The sequence below is a fragment of the Crocodylus siamensis genome, chromosome 4, assembly GCF_052110815.1.
Source record: "Crocodylus siamensis isolate JL-2025a chromosome 4, ASM5211081v1, whole genome shotgun sequence".
In the NCBI taxonomy this organism is placed as follows: domain Eukaryota; kingdom Metazoa; phylum Chordata; order Crocodylia; family Crocodylidae; genus Crocodylus; species Crocodylus siamensis.
In genome coordinates this window covers 132506891-132530992 of record NC_143398.1, presented here as the reverse complement: position 1 = coordinate 132530992, position 24102 = coordinate 132506891, and the positions used below count along the sequence as shown (strand labels likewise).

Genomic DNA, 24102 nt, shown 5'->3' with positions numbered 1-24102 from the left:
GTCGACAGCATGGAGAGGGTCTGGAGGAGGGCCACTTGTATGATCAGGGGACAACAGGGCAGGCCCTGTGAGGAGAGGCTACGGGACCTGAACCTGTTCAGCCTCCAAAAGAGAAGGCTGAAGGGGGATCTCGTGGCCTGTTATAAACTAGTCAGGGGGGAACAGCAGGCATTGGGGGAGTCACTGTTCCCCTGAGCACCGCCAGGACTGACCAGGAATAATGGTCACAAGCTGGCAGAGGGTAGGTTTAGGTCAGATATCAGGAGGCGCTACTTCACGGTCAGGGCGGCTAGGGTCTGGAACCAACTTCCAAGAGAAGTGGTGCAGGCTCCTACCCTGGGGGTTAAGAGGAGGTTAGATGAATACCTTGCTGGGGTCGTTTGACCCCAGTACTTTTTCCTGCCATGGCAGGGGGTTGGACTAGATGATCTGCTCAGGTCCCTTCCGACCCTAGAAACTATGAAACAAAAAAAATCGGAAGATTTGTAATGTCCCTCCCCATAAAAAAAACAAAGCACTCTCCTGGAGGGCACAATTGGTCTTGGTTTGTTGAAGGGTAACATGACAGAGTGCTTGATTTAATAGAGACGGTATGTGACAACCAGATTTGGGGCACCTATACATTTGCAGGGGGGCTGCTCCAATGCACTGTAATTACAGTGCATCAGAGCAGCCCCGATTATTCGAATTTGCTCTAGCATGGTAATTACCATGCTCCCACAGACTCCAGCATCATGTGCATCAGTGTTCCCACACTGAAATCTGGCGGCAGGGGATTTTAAACTAAAGTTTATTTGATGAGCTTTAATTCAAAGTGCCCTGCTGCCATTTTTCAGTGTGGCGACGCTGATACACATAATGCTCCAGGCGCTTTTAATTAACATGGCTTTTGGAGCAATGCTAAAGCATGCCCCCTCCCCCAAGCATGTGTATAAATGCCCTTGGGAGTCTATCCTCTAAGCTGTGGCACTGACTCGCAGGCTAGCCCTTGCTAGGCTAAGCTGTTTTACCCACTTTACAGATAAGGAACCAAGGCTGAGAGAAAACTACTTACCATGCAATGGTCTCTTGGAGAATATTGCAAAATGATCACTCTTGGGTTTCTAGCTTGGTGGAAATTAGCTAGAGTACTCAAAGCTAATGGGTTTATTATATATCTGCACTTCTCCAACATGCCAGCAGTTTTAAAAATGGCAACTTTTCGATATTACTTGAGATAATTAGCAGTCTTAGTTGAGAAAGTGAGTAGATAGAAAACTATCATTATGTTTCAAATGAAAAAGTAACATTTTTTGTTTACAGAATCAAAAAATACTTTATCATATTCCCCCAACTTCTCATTCCATTTTCAGAGGGAACATATGGAGCTATAGCACAGCTAAGGATTTTAACAAAATTATTCTTGGACAGACTGAGGGTTGAGGTGGGTTGGGACTCTACTTCAGGAGTAGATTATACAGACTTCCTGATGAAGTCTACACAAATCTCTGGTGTATAGTGAAAGGTTTCCAAACTCAGCATGGATATAGGTGTCAGTATGGATATAGGTCTCAGAAACAAGCCCATGCTGGCTGTCCCTCATGATGTTGCCATCAGCCAGCTTATCAAGAAGGGTCTCTGATAATTTTCTCCAGAATCTTACCGGGGATTGAGGTCAAGCTGATTGGCCTGTAATTTCCGGGATCTACTTTCTGCCTTTTCTTGAAGATGGGTACCACATTGGCCTTCTTCCAGTCTTGAGGTACTTCACCTGAGCGCCACAAGTTTTTGAATATTTTTGCCAATGGTTGGGCTCTGACACCTGCCAGGTCCTTGAGTACTTTAGGGTGTAATCTGTCAGGACCTGCTGACTTGAAGGTGTCCAGCTTCTCAAGGTGTTCCTTTACAAGGTCTACATCAATGCTGGGTATAAATATGCCCTCACACTGGCCGTCCCGTGTCATGCTAGGCAGGACGTTCCCTTTGGGCTGATGAAAGACCGACACGAAATACCCATCAAGCAGGTTGGTTGGCTTTTTCCTGGGTGTCGTTTATCAGTTGTCCCATTTGGTTCATCAGGTCTCAGAAAACATGGAAATAGTCATCAGACATATGGTTGTCTTGTTGACACAATATACAATGGAACCAACATTGGAAGAAACAGATTTTAATGCCTTTGCATGTTTTCAGACTATATGATTCAAATAAAAATTAAGAAGGAGAATCTCCTTCACAGGAGCAAACAGGCTTGGCACACCAACAAATAACTAGGCATATTCAAGCATGCCATCCATAGCACTACAAATTCTCAACTGGGTATATCGACATGTGCATTAATGCACTTTAGTTAAGGCACATGAAATCTAGTACCTCAGGGTGCTTGTACATGAGCATGGAAGCTGCTCCAATGCGCTGTAATTACAGTGCTTCAGAGAGGACTCAATTAATCCCATCTCCTGCAGCATGGTAATTACTGTACTTCAGCCAGCCTCCACATCTTGCAAAACAGTGTTCCCGTGCTTCAAAATGGCAGCAGGGGCACTTGAACTAAAGCTCATTGAATGAGATTTAGAACAAGCAGCCCTGCCACCATTGTGAAGTGCAGGGGCACTGATACATGAGAAGCTCTGGGTGCTTTAAATAGAACAGGTCTCAGAGCCACTCTAATTAAAGCTCCTTCGCCCCACCGCCAGAGTATATGTAAAAATTCCGCCCATTGTGAGGTACTAAGAAAATGCACATTAGCTCGTCTTAACGTGCACTAACTAAAAAGCACGGGGCTCCTATACACATGCAGAGAGGCTGCTCCAACGTGTTGTAATTACATCAAATCACTGAAGCTATATTTATCCATCCCTCTCCCGCTGACTAGTTTAACAGAGCTAGAGTGTTAGGCCCTGCTGCACATCAGTGAAACCCCGCCACCCGTCAAGCACTGTTAGGTTTTTTAAAGCAGCTTGGAAAGTGTTTGTTAAATGCACTAAGTTAAAATTGTTCATTAGTCCATTGGTAGTTTCACTTGTGCTTATACGGCTCACAGTTTCTGCAGAGGGAGAAACGAAGTACTATAATCTATTTATTTATTCTCTTACCTTTCTCCTTCAAGAAAATTAATCTTACAATTTGAACATTAATATTATTAGCACATGACTGTCTAAGTAGCAGCCAATGGTCTGGGTTCATTTGCAGCTCTCCATGTTCTCACCCAACCTCCATTCCCCTTTTTGCTGTGGCTGCAGCAGTAGCTAGGGGCTCTGAGCTTCAAGCTTCTGCTTTGACACCCATCCAATCATGTGGGAGTTCATGGTTTGGTACACTGGGGTGGGAGGGGAGCTGCAGCTAAGCTGATAAAAGTAGCACCCTGCAGTTTACTCTATTTGTGGTGATGAGATCTTAAATAGGTTCTGTCTGCATGGCATGGGTAAATTTGCTGAATATTGCTTCAAGAAAAAAGAATTAATGTGTGCTGTTATTTTCAGAGACAGATACCCACCCACATTGCTTTTCCATTGTTGTTGTCCATTTGCTTGTTGACTGCTTGTTGGTGGCAGACAGGAGTATAAATGACTCTTCTGGGAGGTCTGAGGAGTCTAATGTTGCTGAACTTGGTCCTTACCATTTTAATTCAAAATTCCCTCACCCATGCTGGGTGTATACTTGACTCACCTTGCAGTTTTGCTTAAGAAGCCCCATGCTGAATATTCAAAAACCACACAGTTCAATAAATGTATGTAGTCACTTCTCTGGTAATACACTGAGCACAGGATTAAATTTATTGACAGACTATAGGAGAGCATCAGTCACACCCTGTAAATGAACGGGCAATACAGTTGTAAGAATTTCATTCTTAAATGTATCAGTAATGTATTCAAATCAAGACTTAATTCATTGGCATCAGACTCGTAACTACTGTTCCCCACCATCATTACTCACCGATAGAGCTGTTATAAAAATATGCAGCATTATTAGGATTAAAAAACCCCCTGAATCTTAAACCCTCATTAAAATGCAATAAAAAACCCAAGAAACATCTTTAGAGTAACAGAAGCAAAGAAAATCTTAGATAGACAGCAGTGTAAAATATCTCTGAAAAACTGAAAGCCAAATCTGTGAGGCCAGGAAAAGGGCAAGATTTTGGCCCATAATTTTGTGCTGAGATGTGACTCTGGGCCAATGTCATCTTGTCCATTTCCTAGAACTTTGGCACAACCCAGCCTTCTCTAATATATCCCACACGATGTTGTATTTTGTGAAAAACAGTTCAAATCTCCTCCCTTTCCTATTTACGGACGAGAATAGCAAACGCACTGAATAATTTGACAGCCTGTCTAGAGTACTGTTATCCCACAACCCAAACAGCATAAAACCCATCCACATTTCCAGAAAGCAATAGCTCAGCAGGCTGTAAACAAAGACTGACAGACCTCTACTTTTCCTGCTATTGCTATCTTTTCCCAGGCATAACTAAGCCAACTTCTTGTTAGGACTGGAGCTGCTGCAGGAAGTTAAGCAACAATGTTGAATCACCAACAAGAGCATTCCAAAGTTCAGGCAAGCAGGAGATCTGGCATGGCTTATAAGGCAATAATTCCCTCCAATTTGATTCCTTTAATTCCATGGGAAGCTATTGATTAACAGTGCTAATCATGATTTCATTGGAATGACAGAGACTCAAGTCATTGCATGAACAGCTGATGCTTTCCGAATAAGCCGCTCAGTCAATGGTGAATTTGGTCTCAACGCATCACGTTCCATCAAGAGGCACCTGTAGGTAGAGAGGCAGGAAAAAGAGGCCTTGAGTACAGTGTTCAGAATTACAGAGCAGGCTATTTTTTGTTCCCTTGTTTAGTAGCCATGTGTCATGTATCTAAATGGCTGGTAGATGGTGACCTATTTCAGTAACTTCACTGTCACTCACCAGCATTACCTGACAGCAGTGTTTTTTAAGGTCAGTACTGTATACTTGATCCACAAATATACAACACAGAGCATTCACTAACTGGATGGACTTAGGTTTTCCACACTTCTGCCTCACCATTTAATTCATTTTCATGGTCACGTGGCACTGGAAGTAGCACTGTGCTTGCACAGTGCAGGCTGCCCTTTGCCTAGGAGGTCAGTTCTAAACAAGTCTATTCTCCTCTCACTAAGCCTCCACATTCCTAGCTTGTAATCTAGAGATGGAGGCAAAAGAAATACTCTAACCTGGTTAAGATTCTTCTAGTTCCAGGACTAGTTCACACAAACCTAGCTTGAAGTGAGATTGCATGATGCTACCTTTTGCCATACAGATGTAGCCTGCTCCTCCTATGGACAAGAGGACCACCACAGGCAAGTCTGTCCAGTGAATAGATCCAGATGGGAAAGAGCAAGTGAGGGAGATTCACAGGGTAGGGCTAACAAAGGCAGAAATGCTCATCTAGAAGGCCCTGAAGCAGATGGTTTGAAGGAAAGAATGTGTCATCCTGTCAGTAGTGAAGGAAGCCAAAGGAGAAGTCTCTGCATGCTGTTTCCCATGGTGAACAGAAAAGTTAGCTTATTCTGATATTTTGCCTAACACTTAATTATCTTTTGAAGAGTATATTTTTAAGCTTTTGAAGAGTATATTTTTAAGTATATTTCCTCCCTAAGAAAATACAGTGGTGCACAATTGGAAGGAAAGTCCTTTATAGAGGGACTATAGACTGCCAATCACCTGAAACAGTTAACCAGCCCAGGCTTTGGTAGCCTAATTGCATGCAGTGGAACTAGAACATTTGTTAGCTAATAACACACTTACTTTGCAGCAGGTTACCAAATGAAGAGTGGGTTTCTCAATGCTTTGCTGTGAATTTTACTTCTACTGGCATTTCTCTACTCAGCTGAATCTCATCAGCAATTCCACCCAGCTGATAGGAGAAGAGGCACTCTGACATAATGCCAAAGCAAACAGCTGGAGCACCTCAGCAGGCTCATGCAGCTTTTCTGCAGCTGTATACACCTCCAAGTTGGCTTAAAACCCCTCTTTTTTGCAGGAACTTTAGAGACCTGATCCTGCAAAGAACCCAGGTTCTACTGTATTTGGCCAGTGCTGCAGACTGTGCCCATTATATCAAACGTAACAACATTTAGGTTTGCTTTTGCTTGCTTGAGCATAATTTCATTTGTCATTTATAACATTAAACACTGGTCATTTCAGCTTTCATAAACAGCATTCTTGCTGTTAAATATCACAAGCCAGAACACAATGGCTGTGTTCAGACGAGCATGGACATGCAGTATGTGGTGCCGCAGACCCATCTGTGGTGCCACACAATCCACATGCAAGCATTCCTTGCACTCCTACCTTGTAGCGTGTGAGGGTTTTTTGACCCCAGGAGATTCCAGGGTAAAAAAAAAAAACCCACTCCAAAAGAAAGCAGGGAGCACTGTCCCAAACTGGAGCTTGGCTGGCTAGAGCCATGTTCCAGTTGCTGGCCAGGTTCCCAGCTGTAGAAGCGCTGTAGCTGCAGCAACCTGAAGCCCTCAGGACCCCAGGTAAGGCTGCTGGGCCAGCACAGTCACTGACCCTAGTCTCCCCTCCCAGGGTAATCTGCCATCCACCAGAGCGTGCATGGCACAGGTGTTCCCCAGGGACAAGTAGTAGTGGCACAAGTGTGCTTTTGCTACTTACCCCCAGGGAAACAAAATGTTTACACTCAACTGGACACGACTGATAACTGCAAGTGGCACTCACCTAGCCAGTTTCCGATAAGTTTTAGATTTACAATTCATTGCAGCGTGGATCAACAACTGGTTGAAGATATCTTTCTGGAAAGAGAAAAAAAATACACTATACTATTTGGTAACAAACATTGTAGGTAGCACTTTTTCTTGCTGATGGAACACATTAACCAGCTGAAATGTAGCACTTGCACTTCAAAGAAAATTCAGGAATGGGCTACATTATACTGTAGGAATTGAAAATTAAAAAAGGAATCTTACACATAACATAGCGCCCAGAATCTACTGAAAGACAATTTAATAATGGTACTTACCTGAGCATTGCTGCCACCTATCTGTGGGATCTGATACCGAATTGGATAAAGCAGTTCTACTGCCTTGTCATAATTTCCATTGTCAAATTCTACAAAAGCTTGGCAAAGGGGCAATCCCAGATTCGGAACCAGGCCAAGCTCATAGTCTTCACCAGGATTCCTGTGAAACAACAAGATATTTAACTTCCAACAAGCAGATCTTCAGTAGTTGTTCTTTTTTCAGTACTGTTGTCATGTTCTACTGGTAGGTAGTGTTGCTCTACAGCAGCCCAACGTAGCTGAAGGATTAATCATGAACAATGCCAGACATACAAACATGCTTACAAACATCCATAGCTGCTCTTAACATTTTTTAAAATCTCAGCTGTTTTAATTATATGAGCAAACCGTGTTTTGATGACATTACTACCTTGCTGGACCCAAGAACCAGACAATATTCAGGGTCTTGTGACTTTTTTTTTTCCCCTTAAGAGGGGAAAATAGGATGGATCAGGTATTTCTCTCATGAAGTATTGTTAACTTACATGTAGAAAATCCTATTTCCCCTCACCAAAGGAGGAATCAAACAACAGGATGTATCCTGGCCAAAATCTCTTCTTCTAAGCAAATTCCATGCTTTTGGCCCAGTGTTACAGTACAAGTGCTGCTTTGCCTATTTATTTTGTGCTTGTTTTGTTGCTGTGGTGGTTCCAGTTGCATCTCATATGAACATGCAGCTCCAAAAAAATATCCAGCAAAATATCCAGTTTTATTTAATATCTTTATCAATGACCTGGAAGACGGGATGGAGTGGATCCTCAGCAAGTTTGCTGATGGCATCAAGCTAGGCAGAAGAGTAGATATGCTGGAGGGTAGGGCTAGGATCCAGAGTGACCTAGACAAAAGGAAGGACTGGGCCAAAAGAAACTTCATATGGTTCAATAAGGACAAGTGCAAAGTCCTGCACTTAGGATGGAACAATCCCATGTATCGGTACAGGCTGGGAACCAAGTGACTAAGCAGCAGCTTAGGACCTGGGGGTTATGCTGGACAATAAGCTGAATATGAGCCAACAGTGTGCCCTTGTTGCTGAGAAAGCTAACAACATACTGAGCTGCATTGGTAGGAGCATTGCCAGCAGATCAAGGGAAGTAATTCTTACCCTCTATTCGGCACTGGTGAAGCCACATCTGGAGTACTGTTGTCCAGTTTTGTCCACATCCACTACAAAAAGGACGTGGACAAATCGAAGAGAGTCCAGCAGAAGGCAACAAAAATGGTTAGTGGGTTGGGGCACATGACTTATGAGGAGAGGCTAAGGGAACTGGGCGTATTTCATTTGGAGAAGACTGAGAGGATTTAATAGCAGACTAACTTCCTGAAAGGTAGTTACAAAGAGGATGGAATTAGACTGCTTTCAGAGGTGGCAGATGACAGAAGAAGGGACTATAGTTTAAAGTTGCAGCAAGGGAAGTTTAGGTTAAATATGAGGAAAAACTTTGAGGGTAGTAAAGCACTAGTACAGGTTACCCAGAGAGGTGGTGGAATCCCCATCCTTGGAGGTTAAGACCCAAGTAGACAAAGCCCTGGCTGGGATGATCTAGTTGGGGATGATCCTGCTTTGAGCAGGGGGATGGACTAGATGACCTCCTGAAGTCCCTTCCAACCCTAATTTTCTATGATTCTAAACCTCTCTGTCCACACAGCTCAGCATTGTATATGACCCATGTTTAGGGCAGTAGATACGTATACTTTTAGTCTTGCACTTATTAGTTCAACAAACTTGGCTTCATCCAATCGCAACTCGATGTTACATGATACATTTGCATTTGAGATTATTAGCCATTTGTGGGCAGATTTATCCAACCAAGACAAGGGAAAAGCAAGAAAAAGATGGAAAAACTGGAATTATTTCGACTGAAGAAGAGATGACTAAGTGGAGCTCAGCTAAAGATCTTCCAATGAAGAAAAGATTGTTATAAGAGGATGGCAGTAGATTATTCTATGTCCACAGGGGACAGGACAAGAAGAAATATTATTAATTAATTTTAATGTTAGAATTTAGGTGGTGGCACTGAAGCCATGAAAATAGTTTCAACAAGAATAGTCCATTCTCTGAATAGAGCATTTATCGAGTACAGAAAGTTACAATTTAAGCACAAGACAAAGAAACAACAGAAATGTTGTCCAATTTTTGCCCAAATGAAGAAACAACAGAAACTTTGCCTAAGACAAGAAATGTAAGTCTTGAATAGTCCTGAGGATGGTGCGCCTCTCTGCAGCTGGCTAGGCAAAGTCTCTGGGACCTGCAGTTCTCTTCAGCAAATGGGCCAAGGGCACACAGTTTTCATTTTTGCTTGCTCTTTTAAGGATGGTCTGCACCTGCTTTTCCCTCATGGTTGCTTTGAGAAGGGCACATTTGGTTTTGCCCCCTCTCAAGATGTATAACTGCTGGTTTGCTGCCGTTCTATAAGGTTTTCCTGTTTTCCCTGGCTCTTGTCAGATTTAAATTGCAACAAGGTACTTTCTTACTATGGGGGTGGTTAAGTAGTGGAATAGATTATCTCAAGATGTTTCTGAATTGCCATCACTGGAAGACCTTACCATATTTTTCTCACAGAAGAGACACCCCCAAATAAAACACGTACCTTGTTTTTTGGAAGGCAGAAGGTAAAAAAGATTTTCCCAGAATCATGGCCAACTGTGTGATAAAGTAGGTCTTCTTGGGAACACAGAGAGTCTAGGAAGTATGACTTCCCAGCAGACAGTCTGGAGGCAGCAAAAACTTTTGGTGAAAACTGTCTCATTCAGACCATCTCCTCTGATGCCACACTTCCTGAATGCTATGTTTCCAGGAGGACTGATGTCATACATAGTAAGGCCCCAAGCCCTGGCACGAGCAGTAGCAAAACTGTTAATTCTTTATTGTAAGTAGTTCTTTATAGAAGTTCTTGTAAATAAAATGATTTTTCCACATCACAAGCCCCAACAAGATACTGCCAACCGTTTGCCTGCTGCTTCAGGCACAAGCTACACTGCTTGGGCAATAACTATGGCTGTGAGAGGTTTAATGCGGGACTCTGTCCCTTCAGCTTGGTGAAACAAAAGTGGCAGCCATCTTGGCAACTGCATGGCATGCACAGTGTCTCCAGGTGTGATTCTTTTCAGCAAAGACAGCAGCCACCCTGCTTAAACCACACACCCCAAATGAGGGGGGAGAGCATAGATTGGGGAGAAAGGCAAGTATGTATGTAAGAAAATACGGCAAGAAAACATTAGCCCAAGGGTGCCTAATCTGTGGCACAGATGTCACAAGCGGCAGACACCTCTGTGTGTGGCATGCAGCAAAATGGAGATGGAACAGGCCTTCTTACCGACAGATATGGTGGGGGGTAGAAAGAAGAGCATCAGATTAGACCGGGACAAGAGGGCAGGAAGCAGAAAGCAAAGCAACAGGGCTGTTGCTGTTTGGAGCAGGGGATTGGCCTAGATGACTTTTTGAGGTCCTGTTTTCTATGACAGATGAAGAAACATTGCTATCAAATGAATATCCAACTGTGACAGGGGTCCATCCTGTCATGTCTAGTGTAGGCCAGACCCTCTGTCTCTGGGCTACCTACCATTCTTTCTCACCTGCCATGCCTTGATAGTGTTAGAAATATTATTAAAAATGCATTATCAATAGCAGATTTAGAAAAAAAAAACACAGCTGCTACCCCTCCTTGTCTCCTTAATGGGAGAGGGAAGGGGGGGGTTGGAAATTGAAGGGAAAAACCACCAAAGGCCCTTTGTACTAAGGTATCACTCCCTCTCTGTCCTGCAAATTTACTGTCTCTTTGTTACACTAAATCACACTTTCTTTCATGACCCTCACATTCCTAGGCTAAGATAAGAGCAAATGCCATTTTTGCCTTCAGGTTGAACCTTGAGTAACCTTGGGTCCCATCTACGCACGCGTGATAACCTAATGCATATTAAGCCTACCCGCCCCGCATACTTAAGTAGTTAATTATAATGCACATGGGACGTATGAAGCGACATGTTTACATATATGTTTGTATGAACCGGAAATGAGTTGTAAAAATTCCTCCTTCTGCACACGTGGTCAGGAGAGAGGGGATAAAAGCCTGCTAATGATTGTGCCCGGGGGCAGAGTGATTGATCTTTTGTCTCTCTCTCTGACCCTATTTGCAAATATATACCTTTTGTGTTGCTAATAAAGTGTGTCTGTAGCTGAAAGTTTTTTCCACCTCCCGAGAAACGAACCACGATTTTTTTAATTCAACAATTGGCGCCCAACGTGGGGCTTCTCGAGGACTACCCCGGAATTCAGTGACGGAGCACCTCCGGTACCAGGGATTTGTGCACACCGAGCCGACTTTGGACTCACCCTGGTATTTGAGGTTTAAGTCCAAATATCCGGGAAGTTAAAGGAAGTATCCTATGTAAATTCTGAGTTTCTGGAGAGGCAGACACACTTTGGAATTTGGATTGAGATCTCTGGGGTATCTGAGTGAGTACACAAATTCCCTTTGCCCAATCTGGTGTACGGATCTAAAACAAAGGATGTGTAAGTTTGCTGAGAAATTCTAGGCTTAGCTCTCATTGTAAATCATCTGTTGTTGAGATCTTTTTGGTATTTGGTGTGCATTGGGCGCATTTTTGTGGGCAAATGGGTACGAATAGCTCTCGTGTAGAAAACAATATTGATACCCCTCTAAAAGTCTTATTACGTCATTTTAATAAATTTGCAAGGCCGGCCGATTATGGAATAAAAATGAAAAAAGGTGATTTAACTAAGTTTTGTCAACTCGAGTGGCCAACATTTGGGGTCCACTGGACCCCGAAAGGATCCTTTGTGCTAAAAGAAGTGATAGCTATCCATGAAATTGTTATGCAAAATGGGTATTGGAATCAGTTTCCTTATATTGATTGTTGGTTGTGGGTGGTTCAAAATCAGCCACCTTGGATTAAGAATTACTTAGCAAAGTCTCATGTGATGCTTGTTAAGAAAAAGGCTCGGGGGGGGCCGCCTGTACTTCCTGAGTCTAATGAGGGGGGGGATTCTGAATTGGCTAAGTACCGGACCCGTGCTCCGGTTGCCCTGTCGGGTAGCGAAGATGAGTCAGACGCCTCCTCGGCATCCAGTCCTTCTGCACCACCGCCCCCTCCCTTAGAGAGACCACCACCGACGTACCAATGCATACCTAATGAGTTAGAGCGTGAGCCTCAGCCAAGTGCCTCATCTGAATCAGGAAATAAGGGTTATTATTTGCGCAAGCCTGTAGAGTCACAGCCGGTGTTGAACTGTCCGATGCGAGAGGTTATTGGGGAAGGAGGCACTGCAACTTTTGTCTACACCCCATTTAGCACTTCAGATTTATTTAACTGGAAAAATCAGAGCCCCTCTTTTCGTGAAGACCCTGAAAAGATGAGGGATTTGTTTCGATCTATTGGGCAGACTCATCGACCCACTTGGGCTGATGTCCAGATGATGCTCCAGACCCTCCTAACTCCGGAGGAGAGGAGATTAGTGTTAGGTACAGCAGAGCGTATTGCGGCAGCCAGAGTTGAGTCAGAGGGTGCTGCTGGTCGTACTCTGCGTGATACCTTCCCTGTAGAAGAGCCGAGATGGGACAATCATACTGCAGAGGGCAGAGAGCTGAGTGCACGGTATTTGGGAATTATAGTGGAAGCAATGGGAAAGGCAGTGCCTCGGATTACCAATCTGTCTAAATTGTATGAGGTGAGACAGGGAAGAGAGGAGGATCCCTCAGCTTTCCTTGGGAGGCTGTATGAGGCGTTTCGCAGGTTTTCGGATCTGGATCCAGAAGCCCCAGATAACCAGCGCATGGTAAATCTTATGTTTATTGGTCAATCTGCTGCTGATATCCGTAAGAAGTTACAGAAAACTGAGGGAGGTGCTGGGAAACCGATTTCAGAGCTGGTGGAAATTGCATATAAGGTGTATGGGAATCGTGAGCAAGTGCAGGAGCGCAAGGAGGATAAAAAGGCTCAGCGACAGATGGCAGCACTAGCAGCTGCTATAACTGGAGGGAACCCTGGAAAGACTGGGATACAGAAGAGGAAGGGAGAAAGAGTGGGAGCAGATGTTTGTGCTTATTGCAAGGAGAAAGGACACTGGAAGAGGGAATGCCCAAAGTTGAAGGAGAAGAGAGAGGGGGAACCGAGAGGTCACCTCATGCGGGCAGAAGACAAGGGTGAGGATTCAGAATGAAGGGGACAGGGATCTAAGACCACTACCCTTCGGGTTGGAGCCCGAGAAGATCCCATGGTAACCATTAGGGTTGGTGGCAAAAACTTTGAAGCCTTGGTGGATACTGGGGCTACATTTTCAATGATTCCAGAAAAACCCCCCTGTGCAGGAACTAGTGAACAGCATGTACTTGTAGAAGGGATTGAGGGAATGCAAACTCGACTCCCTGTTTGTAAACCACTCCTCACCAAGGTGGGAGACCATTTGCTCGAGCACTCCTTTGTGTATTCTCCAAGTTGCCTGGTTGCACTCCTTGGGCGGGACTTACTCACAAAATTGCAAGCTGAGATCTTTTTCAGAGACGATCAGATGGTGGTCCAGCTACCTGTCAAGCAGAGCTCGAACTATCAGATGGCTCTCCTGGAGGACCGACGCCCTGCAGTAAGTCCAGAAGATCACATGACTGGAGTAGACCCCTCAGTATGGGCTGATGGAACCCCTGCGCGAGCTAAGTTCGTCTCCCCGGTAAGGATCGTACTCAAGGATGGGGAGGGGCCCGTTCGGGTAAAGCAGTACCCACTCAGCCGAGCGGCCAGAGCTGGACTCAAGCCGTTAATAGAGAAATACAAGAGGTACGGATGGCTAGTGGAAGGGTCTTCACCCTATAACACCCCCATTCTTGGAGTGCCAAAGGCAGATGGGGTCTCATACAGACTGGTCCAAGACTTACGGGCAGTAAATAAGAAGGTCCTTTCAGACCATCCTGTAGTCCCGAACCCTCACACGATTTTGACACAAGTACCGGGGGAAGCTGAAATATTTTCAGTGCTAGATTTGAAAGATGCTTTCTTCTCTATTCTTCTTCACCGAGAGAGTCAAAAATTGTTTGCTTTTGAATGGGAGGATCCAGATACTTTCCATAAAGCCCAACTCATGTGGACAGTTCTTCCACAAGGATTTATAGCAGCCCCCCATATTTTCGGACTTGCCCTTCAGAAGGACTTGGGGGAATGGAAGGGATCACACCCCGCAGTGACTCTCCTCCAGTATGTGGATGACCTGCTAGTTGCAAGCCCAAACTTGCAGCTCTGCGAGGAAGCCACCAGGTCACTCCTAAACACTCTGGGAAAAAAAGGATATAAAGTCTCTAGAGAAAATGCCCAAATATGTCAGCCTGAAGTCACATTTTTGGGATATAAGCTCTCAAAAGGAGTCAGAGCCCTGAGTGCAGATCGCATACAGGCGATTCAAGGTCTAACCCCACCTAAGTCACCCAAGGAGCTGCGAGCATTCCTAGGGCTAACTGGGTTCTGTCGACTATGGATACCAGATTACGGTGGGAAAGCTAGACCACTGTATGAATCCCTGACTAAGGAGAGTCTCACTAAATGGAAATGGAATAAAGAAATGCAGCATGCTTTTGATCTGCTGAAGGCAGCATTAACCCAGCCCCCAGCCTTAGCCATCCCAACAGTAAAAAGCCATATCGACTGTATGTTCATGAGAATCGAGGGGTTGCATCAGGGGTGCTGACACAGCCATCGGGCCCGACCTGGAGACCCGTGGGATATTATTCAAAGGTTCTAGATCCAGTTGCACTCGGGTGGCCAGCCTGTCTTCGGGCTGTGGCAGCCACAGCAGTGGTTGTTGAAGAAGCCCAGAAGATAGTCATGGGTGCGGATATAGAAATACTCACTCCTCATGGAGTTCCCCAGATCCTAAGGACTGAGGGAGGGAAATTTCTTAACCCCTCCAGACAATCACGGTATGAGATATTTTTGCTCTCTAATCCAGGACTTACTTTCAAACATACTACAGCCTTAAACCCTGCAACCTTGCTGCCAGAGCCAGGGCAACCGACGCATGACTGCCTTGAGGTCCTGAATCAGACCACGCAGGTGCGACCTGATCTTGCTGAGGACCCAATTGAAGACCCAGATGTTGAATACTTTGTGGACGGCTCCAGCTCTGTCATCGATGGAAAAAGACGAACAGGATGTGCAGTGGTAACCTTGGATAAGGTAGTATGGAGGGAGTCATTGCCGAGCTCATGGTCGGCACAGACCGCGGAACTCACTGCGCTCACCCGAGCATTACAGCTGGGGACAGACCAGCGAGTTAATATATACACTGACTCTCGCTATGCTTTTTCTACAGTCCATGCGCACAGACTATTGTGGAAAGAAAGGGGTTTCATTACTGCCTCTGGGAATAAGATTGCTAATGGCCCCCAGATTATCAAACTACTAGAGGCACTCCACCAGCCTAAAGAGGTAGCAGTCATTCATGTGCGGGCCCATGGGAAGGCTGCTGAGAAAAAGCATAAGCTTGGAAATGCAAAGGCTGATGCAGCAGCAAAGGAAGCTGCATTTATTGGGGGAGAAGCGGAAGAGGTATCCAAGCAGGCTATGTCCCATGCCATATGGCCATACGTTCAGGATTTAGTCCCACAGTATTCCCCTGAAGAAGATAAATTTGCACAGAAAGCTTGTGCAGAAAAGAACTCCCAGGGGTGGTGGATAGTACCAGGAGGGAAAGTCATGATACCCAGGCCATTGCTTCGGGAGGTGCTGCAACAGCTCCATGCAAGAACCCATATGGGAGGTTTGGCCATGGGTGATCTAATGATCCGCCAAGCAGTAGCCCCAGGGCTATATGTAGAAGCTCAGCGCATTGCTACCAGGTGCATTACATGCCAGAAAGTAAACCCTCGAAGGAAACCCCCTGTGCCAATGGGAGGTAGACCCTGGGCAGCGTACCCTGGACAGGCACGGCAGATTGATTTTGCCGAGCTCCCACGATCCGGACATCACGGGTTTTTACTTGTCATGGTAGACCAGCTCTCTGGTTGGGTCGAGGCTTGGCCCACCAGGACTGCCACTGCAGCTGCAGTAGTGAAGTATTTGTTACAGGAGATCATTCCCTGGTATTCCCTGCCTGAGTCCATCGAGTCGGATCAAGGACAACACTTTGTGGGAAGAGTGGTTCAAGAAGTCGCACAAGCTCTCAAGGTTACTTGGAAACTACACACACCATGGAGACCACAGAGTTCAGGACAAGTGGAACGCATGAATAGAACTTTAAAGACTTTGCTCACCAAAATCTGTATTGAAACACGCCTTAAGTGGCCTCAAGCATTGCCGCTAGCTCTTACTTGCATTCGAAACACTCCCCGACGGGGCCTCAAATTGACCCCATATGAAATTATGTTTGGCAAGCCGCCTCGAGTCTTACCTCCTGGGATGCGAGAGAATGTAACTTTTGAATTAGGTAATAGTGAACTTCATACATATGTTATTGCCTTGCAGTCTGTCTTGTCTTCTCTTCACAGGTATGCAGCCTCCTTTCAGCGTCTGCCTTTAGATGTACCGGTACATGACTTCTCCCTGGGAGACTGGGTCTTGGTGCAGCGGTGGAAAAAGAAGCCTTTGACTGAGAGGTGGAGTGGCCCTTTCCAGGTACTTCTAACAACCCACACCGCTGTAAAGATTACTGGCCATGATTGTTGGATACACCATACCCGTGTGAAACGACATCCACAAGCGTCAGAGGACAACATCTCCCAAGACGAACTCACTCCGGAAGCTGAGTCGTCTTCGGAACAAGAAGCCAGCAAGTGGAGCTGTGAACCTACTGGTGATCTCCAAGTGCGCCTGAGACGGCTTAATCAAAGCTCAGAAAATTAGACAAGAAAGTAAAAGGGAAAATATGGTGGGAATCTTAATGTGCCTTGTTGTTATCTGCATAATGAAAGAAGCAGAATTGAGCAGCCTTAACCGCTGGCTCACACCCTCGCTTTCCCAAATTGCTCCCCCAGGGACAAATTTGTATGTTGATATGATGGAAAGAATTGCAGGTACTTTTAATCTTACCAACTGCTGGGCCTGTGGGGGGCTTCGGGAGGCCAGAGGCCAGTGGCCTTGGAGGGCTTTTCCTTTGGCCCCGAAATGGCTAGTAAGTAGTAAGGCAGATGTTAAAAGTACTAGTCAAAAATGGGATGAGAACCACAGTTGGGAACTTTCCCAAGTGGCGTTAGGAGAGTATTGCATCAGTAATAATGGTACAGGAAAAAGGTTGGGACACAGCCGTTGCATATGGACTTTAAAAGTAAGGTGGATGAACCTTACAAGATTAGAACGGCTTTATTATCCTAATAGCCCAGGGTATAATCGGCTAGTGTGGCAGCATCCCAATGGAACAATTGTGTGGTTTAATAAGTATTGGAGTGCCACAAATCAAAGTGATGATCGGACAGATTGTACAGACAAGAACCAGGATGGGCTATGGGAATGTTCCATGAAAGGAGGCCACGCAGTTGCTGGTCCTTTGGGTCCAGAAGGAGGCTTGGGGTTTCCCGAGATGCCCTATGGTTGGGCCCCTCCAAATGCCACCAATAGAGAAAATAGGGCCTTAAGAGGATACTATTGGGTTTGCGGACGACGGGCCTATACAATACTACCACAGGGGTGGACAGGAACTTGCTATATGGGAGTAATTGTACCAGCTTTCTTTTTGTTACCGTCTGAGGTTGGAAATAAGCTGGGAGTCTCTTTGTATGATGATTGGAAAAGGGCCAAGAGAAGTATTGATGTAAGTTTGACACAGGGTAGCTCCCAAAAGTGGAAGAAGGATGAGTGGCCTCCTCAGAGGATTATTGAGTATTATGGACCAACTACATGGGCTAATGATGGGAGTTGGGGATACCGGACACCAATATATATGCTGAATAGAATCATCCGGTTGCAGGCAGTCTTGGAAGTAATTACTAACCAGACCGCCACTGCTCTCGAGTTATTGGCCCGACAAAGTTCTCAGATGAGAGCAGCCATATACCAAAATCGGATGGCCTTAGACTATTTACTTGCAGAGGAAGGCGGAGTCTGCGGAAAGCTCAACCTTTCTAATTGTTGCCTCCAAATAGATGACAACGGGAAAGCAGTCTTAGAGATTGCCAAAGAGATTAGAAAAATAGCCCATGTACCAATACAAACGTGGGAAACCACATGGAATAAGGACTGGTGGTTTCAATTATTTGGAGGACCCTGGTGGAAAAAGGTAGGGTTTGTGCTTTTGTGTGCTCTAACTGGTTTGATTTTTATCCCTTGCCTTATTCCTTGTCTCACTAGATTGATAACCACCACAGTAGAAGGAATGCAGGTCGCAGCAGTCCCTCTAAAAGCACAGACTGCTGCAAAGGTCATGGTCCTCAGAAAAATTCCTCGTAATTATCTTGATATGCCCGAATGAAGTAAAGATCAGAAAGCATCTCGAGGGGGGATATTGTTAGAAATATTATTAAAAATGCATTATCAATAGCAGATTTAGAAAAAAAAAACACAGCTGCTACCCCTCCTTGTCTCCTTAATGGGAGAGGGAAGGGGGGGGTTGGAAATTGAAGGGAAAAACCACCAAAGGCCCTTTGTACTAAGGTATCACTCCCTCTCTGTCCTGCAAATTTACTGTCTCTTTGTTACACTAAATCACACTTTCTTTCATGACCCTCACATTCCTAGGCTAAGATAAGAGCAAATGCCATTTTTGCCTTCAGGTTGAACCTTGAGTAACCTTGGGTCCCATCTACGCACGCGTGATAACCTAATGCATATTAAGCCTACCCGCCCCGCATACTTAAGTAGTTAATTATAATGCACATGGGACGTATGAAGCGACATGTTTACATATATGTTTGTATGAACCGGAAATGAGTTGTAAAAATTCCTCCTTCTGCACACGTGGTCAGGAGAGAGGGGATAAAAGCCTGCTAATGATTGTGCCCGGGGGCAGAGTGATTGATCTTTTGTCTCTCTCTCTGACCCTATTTGCAAATATATACCTTTTGTGTTGCTAATAAAGTGTGTCTGTAGCTGAAAGTTTTTTCCACCTCCCGAGAAACGAACCACGATTTTTTTAATTCAACAATAGAACCATAATTATGATGTTACTCAGGTGGGAGACTGCTCATTTAATACCCTGACGCTAGGGGTCACTATCCACTGCTCCAAACTTCGCCTACAGGGTGGCCAATGCCTTGTAGATGTTATATAAAAATGTTGACTTGCGCCTTTGGGTGATGGCCGTGGGGCATGCTCACTCCCTGTTGCCGCTCCCCCGGGCACTGCGCCTCCCGGTGCTGGGGTCTGCCTACCCCCATCACTGTGCCACTTGGCATTGGGGCCTGCCCTCCATCTCTGAGCCTCCTGGTGCTGTGCCCTGGTCTGATCATCCCCTGTCATTGCACCCCCTTGCACTGGGGTCTGATCACCACCCTGGTGCTGTGTCCCCTGGTGCTTTGCACAGTAGTGTGCCTCAATAAGGGCTCCTCTTCCCCCAATATCCTCAGCTTACTCCACCAGATAAAACAACAACATAAATATGAACCCCTGAGCTCATAACTTGACATAATGCAAGTCCTATGAGCCACACTCTGGCTCCTTAAAAACCCCGAACTACTCCTTGAATATTGAGTACCTCCCAGCTTTGGGTACCTTGTAGACTTCTGGAGCCTCAATAGCCACAGCGTTCCTGGGTAGTTCTGCCATACAGGGGGTCTCTTTCCCTGGCCACTTGCCAAAGACCCCTCCTGCCAGCCTCGGCCTGGGGTTTATATGTGCCCAGAGGCCTATCCCTTTCCTGTCAGCTGACCAGCCTGGGTGGTTGGGAAATTAACCCCTAGCCTCCTGGTGCTTGGTGTTCCTAAAGACTTGGGTCTTAAAGGGGCAGCCCTGCCTCCTAGTAACAGGGCTAGGGTTCCCTGTTACACCAGCCATAATAGATTAGAAATCCACTTTGTTGTAATTTCTCACTATAACACAAGAAAACAAAACTGAGCTCTTTCTAACACAAAAGAATGTAGTGCACAGCTGTTGTAGCCTGCAGTTTCTTAATTCTATATTTGTTAGTTTATCATGATTAGAAATCTAGACAGTATAAATAGAGGGCTAAAAGTGCACTACCAACTTGCATCAAATACCCGAGTTACCACTTCAAAAACACCACTGAAAGTTTGTGTAAAATGGATATGATAAAGATATAATATGCATTATATAGCTATAAGCATGCAAGCATGTGCAAATAAACCTAAATTTTGAAATACATTCTGCAGCTGTTTTGGGAGACAATCTTTGAAAAAAAGAGAGTATAATGAGTGTGTGTGTATACTTCCCAATGATATCTTTGAATTACTCATGTTAAGCATCAAAACTCATAAGGCAGTAACAGCAAAATAAATTACCACATTGTTCTAAACAGCTTCAAAGTGCTCAGCTTGGGCCTAAAGTTGTTCTGCCATGGGAGGCAATGCTATAAGACTTCTTGTTTTCTCTAGAGTCAGACGTAAAGCAAAGCAGGGCGCTTTTGAAAATATCATCTTAAGAGTTTTTTGATGAATCAGTTCCAAACAAAGCCCAGAGGAGAGTTAAAGGTGTAGACTTAATTTTAAAACAGTAAATAGTATTAGGGATAACTGGTGCTAAATGCAAAACTTTCTGCATTTAAACACATTTCACAACCCTCATGTTTCCCAAAACAACCATAGATAAAAGAGACTGTATTTAATTATGTCCAATTCATCTTGGAAGGGCTGATTTATCTAAGAACTACATTAAAGGGAAATCAGAGTTTCAGTCCATGAAAATAGGTGTCAAAACAGATAATACCTGAAAAAAATTTCTCAAAGTCCAAAGGCTAAAAAAACCAGTGTCATGAAAATATTGCACTGGCTACTGGTCAAGTGGGATTTTATGGCTACTGTTTAAAAATAATACATTACCTATTCTAGACATGTTTTAATTAGCTTTTATTCTTGATGTGTGTTCCTTTACTATCTTTTGGCATGGTAAATGCTGGGTTTAATGTGATATATCTAGTTTTCCAAATGTGTCTATTCATATCCTGGTCTGTTATCTAAAGTGAATTAAAGTAAAAGTTTTACTTTTTTACTGTCCAAGCCCCCAAGGTCTGGAACAGTCTGCCAGCGGAGGTGGTTCAAGCACCTACATTGAACACCTTCAAGAGTAAATTGGATGCTTATCTTGCTGGGATCCTATGAACCCAGCTGACTTCCTGCCCTTTGGGCAGGGGGCTGGACTCGATGATCTCCCGAGGTCCCTTCCAGCCCTAATGTCTATGAAATCTATGAAATCTATGAAAGAAAACTCGTGGCGTGTGACTGTGTGTGTTAAGGTGCAGCGGGATGAAACCAGCAGGGATGGCAGCCTTTTCACAGACAAGCCTATGAACTTCACTTTATCAACCTCCTAGATACAGAAACTCATGGACTTAATATAGACATTGGATTTATGACACAATATAACCTAGCTGACATCTGACTCCCCAGGTACCTCTCCACTTTTACCTGCTACATTCCCCTTCCCCACCCCTCTGCTCCCAACCTGTCCCTCACCCCGTGACACCTTAATTTACATTTTCACTGACTGGCTTTCTTATCTGCATTGCATGCCAGCTTCTGGTTTCTTCACTATTCATTCCATTCAGGAATAGCAGGGGACCTTCCCAGCGCAGGTGAGATCTCAGCCCGCTCACCTGTTTCTGGACCAACCACCCGCCCCTCTTTCGCCTGCTACACCTTGAAGGAAAACTAATTCAAATGTTCCCCAAGCAGGAGGCTGCCCACTTGGGCCCCTGATGTCTAGGGTGACATGCATCCATTCTGCAGCTCCATACCTTCCCTACACTACAGCCCATGCCTCACAGATGGTATCCCAGGCAGCTAAGCTCACCTGGAGCCTCACAACTCCACTGCAACCAGTAAGCCTCAGGCCTCTCAAAGATCTTACAGGTCTGGGCTTTCCCTAGCTAGGACTGTGCATGCATGTGGTGGCTGGAGGTTATAAGATGCCTCCTACGTGCCTTTCACCAGGCAGGTTTGCAGTCCTGGCATTTCTTGGGGGCTGCCATGCCACCGGCAGTTCCACCAGGCCTCCTCACCCTGGCTGGGTGCAGTTTTAGGTCACGCCCAGGACCTGGGGCCTCCTCCTTCTCCATAGCCCCACCCTATACCTCCCAGTCCATCCTGAAATGGGAGCTCAGCCGGGAGATGTTCTTCCCCTGTTGTCTGGTGATAGTAAGTGCCACCTCCAGCTCTGAGAGCGGGGCATTAAATGGTTTAAATTTTTTTTTTTTTTTTTTTAAAAGAAATAGGTGTGGACAGAGTGAGGAGGGTGGCACTCACTTTGTCTGCATGTGGAACTTGGGGAACTCCAGCAGCAGGAAGTTCACCTTGAGGAACATCAGCTGCTCCACCAAATTAGGATCCAAGGAGGTATGGTGGGGTGTCATAATATCCCCAGCAATACTGAACACCCTCTCGCTTGGAACACTGGTCAGTGGACAGGACAGTTGTTTCCAGGCAACTGTGGCCAGATCCTGCCAAATCCGGCCACGGGTTGCTCAACAGGCCAAGGGGTCACAGTCCAGTGGCTCTACATCCTCGGTGAGATAGGTAGCCACAAAAGCCTCCATGCCACCTGCCCGAAGCCGAGATCTGGTACCTGTGGACTCCACCATCGAAGCCATGTCCTTGGCCCACCTTGGCAGTGGCTGCCGTGGAAGAGATTGGCTCGTAGCTGAAGTGCTGGCACGGGAAAATGGGTCTCCCTCGTCCACATCCCCGCTTCTGTCTCCTTGACTCTGTTTACCAGCACCTCTGTCCAGTGATTGAGGGTTTTGTTGGTGCACACGCTCCCCTTCATTCTTGGGTCGTACATGGCTCCAGCATGTGGACCATACTGGACTGCAACAGATCCAGCCATTTTCTGATGCCCTCTTTCAGCCACTCCACCAGTGCCTGCACCTCTGGTGAAAGTGGCTTGCCCCAGCCAGGAACACTGATGCCCTGGAACTTCTCCATTTGATTCTCAAGCTCCCTCACTACAGGGATTACCTGGCTAAGGATGGCATTGACAGCGCTGAGGATCTTGGTGGCCTTGAGGAATGGCTTGAGGACCACTAAGATCTGGGAGATTATCACTCGGTTTTGTTAAGGGGGCCGCTGATCCCAATCTCCCCAACTAAGGCCATCTCATGGATGCCTTCTGTTGCTTGACCAGCCTTTGCAGCATCAGATATGTGGAATTCCACCAAGTCTCCACATCCTGCATGATTTTGTGCTGTGGGATGCTCAGCTCTACCTGTTTGTCCCACAGCATCTTGACCCCCTTGATGCTTTGGTGGAAGTATCCCGACACCTTCCTACATCTTGAAATGAACTGGCTGGTCTTGACTATGCTGTCAACAGCAGCTCTGTCCCCCTCCAAGGTGTCCCTGACTAAGAGGTGGAACGTGCGTGCCACACAAGGAATTCCAACAAAGTTGGCATCATGAACTGCCTTGACCATATTGGCCCCAGTGTCAGTGACCATGAACCCGCGGGTGATTTCACCCTGCCCAACAAGCAACCATGCACCATGTGGTTCATGGCCATCATGATTTCCCTTGCCATGTGGGACTTATCCATCAACTGTGCTTGAAAGAGAACCCACTGACTGATCGCATCAGTAACTTGTGAGGGAAAGGTAGGCAAGATCCTCCCCCCCGGATGCTCCAGATGTCTGAGGTGAAGTGCAAGGCTACCTGCGGACCTGTCTTGTGCAGGTCCTCCCTCAAGTACTCCCTGCAGGAGTTCTTACTTCATACAGGGAGGTCTGATAAAGGTGGTATGTGCGGGCACTCAGTATGATGGGGCCACGAGCACCATGAGCTGCCTGAACCCTGGTCTCTCAACTAAACAGAAGGGCTGGCTATCCAGAGCAAGCATCTCCCCAGTGCTCTGGGTGACCTTGTTCGCCCTTGCAACACCCCCCCCACTTCGTCTATGGCTTTCCCCCACCACTCCAGGGTGGCCTGTTTCTGCTTTGTTGGGACAGGGGCTTTGGAGTGAGAGGGGGATTTCCC

General features: G+C 45.7%; 1 protein-coding gene across 2 annotated transcripts in view; it reads right to left on the bottom strand.

Annotated features, from left to right (window-relative positions):
* Positions 1-3718: 3718 nt before the first annotated feature.
* The window catches only part of LOC149866513 (tetratricopeptide repeat protein 38-like), a 47550-nt gene continuing 27166 nt past the window's right edge, over positions 3719-24102 (bottom strand). For both annotated transcript variants that reach the window (XM_090043815.1, XM_090043814.1), the window contains exons 12-14: positions 6996-7155; positions 6695-6768; positions 3719-4744 (exon numbers count right to left, since the gene is read on the bottom strand). In XM_090043815.1, coding sequence (XP_089899941.1) covers positions 4651-4744; positions 6695-6768; positions 6996-7155 — 328 coding nt within the window. In that variant the 3' untranslated portion in view covers positions 3719-4650. The remainder of the gene's footprint in view (positions 4745-6694; positions 6769-6995; positions 7156-24102) is intronic.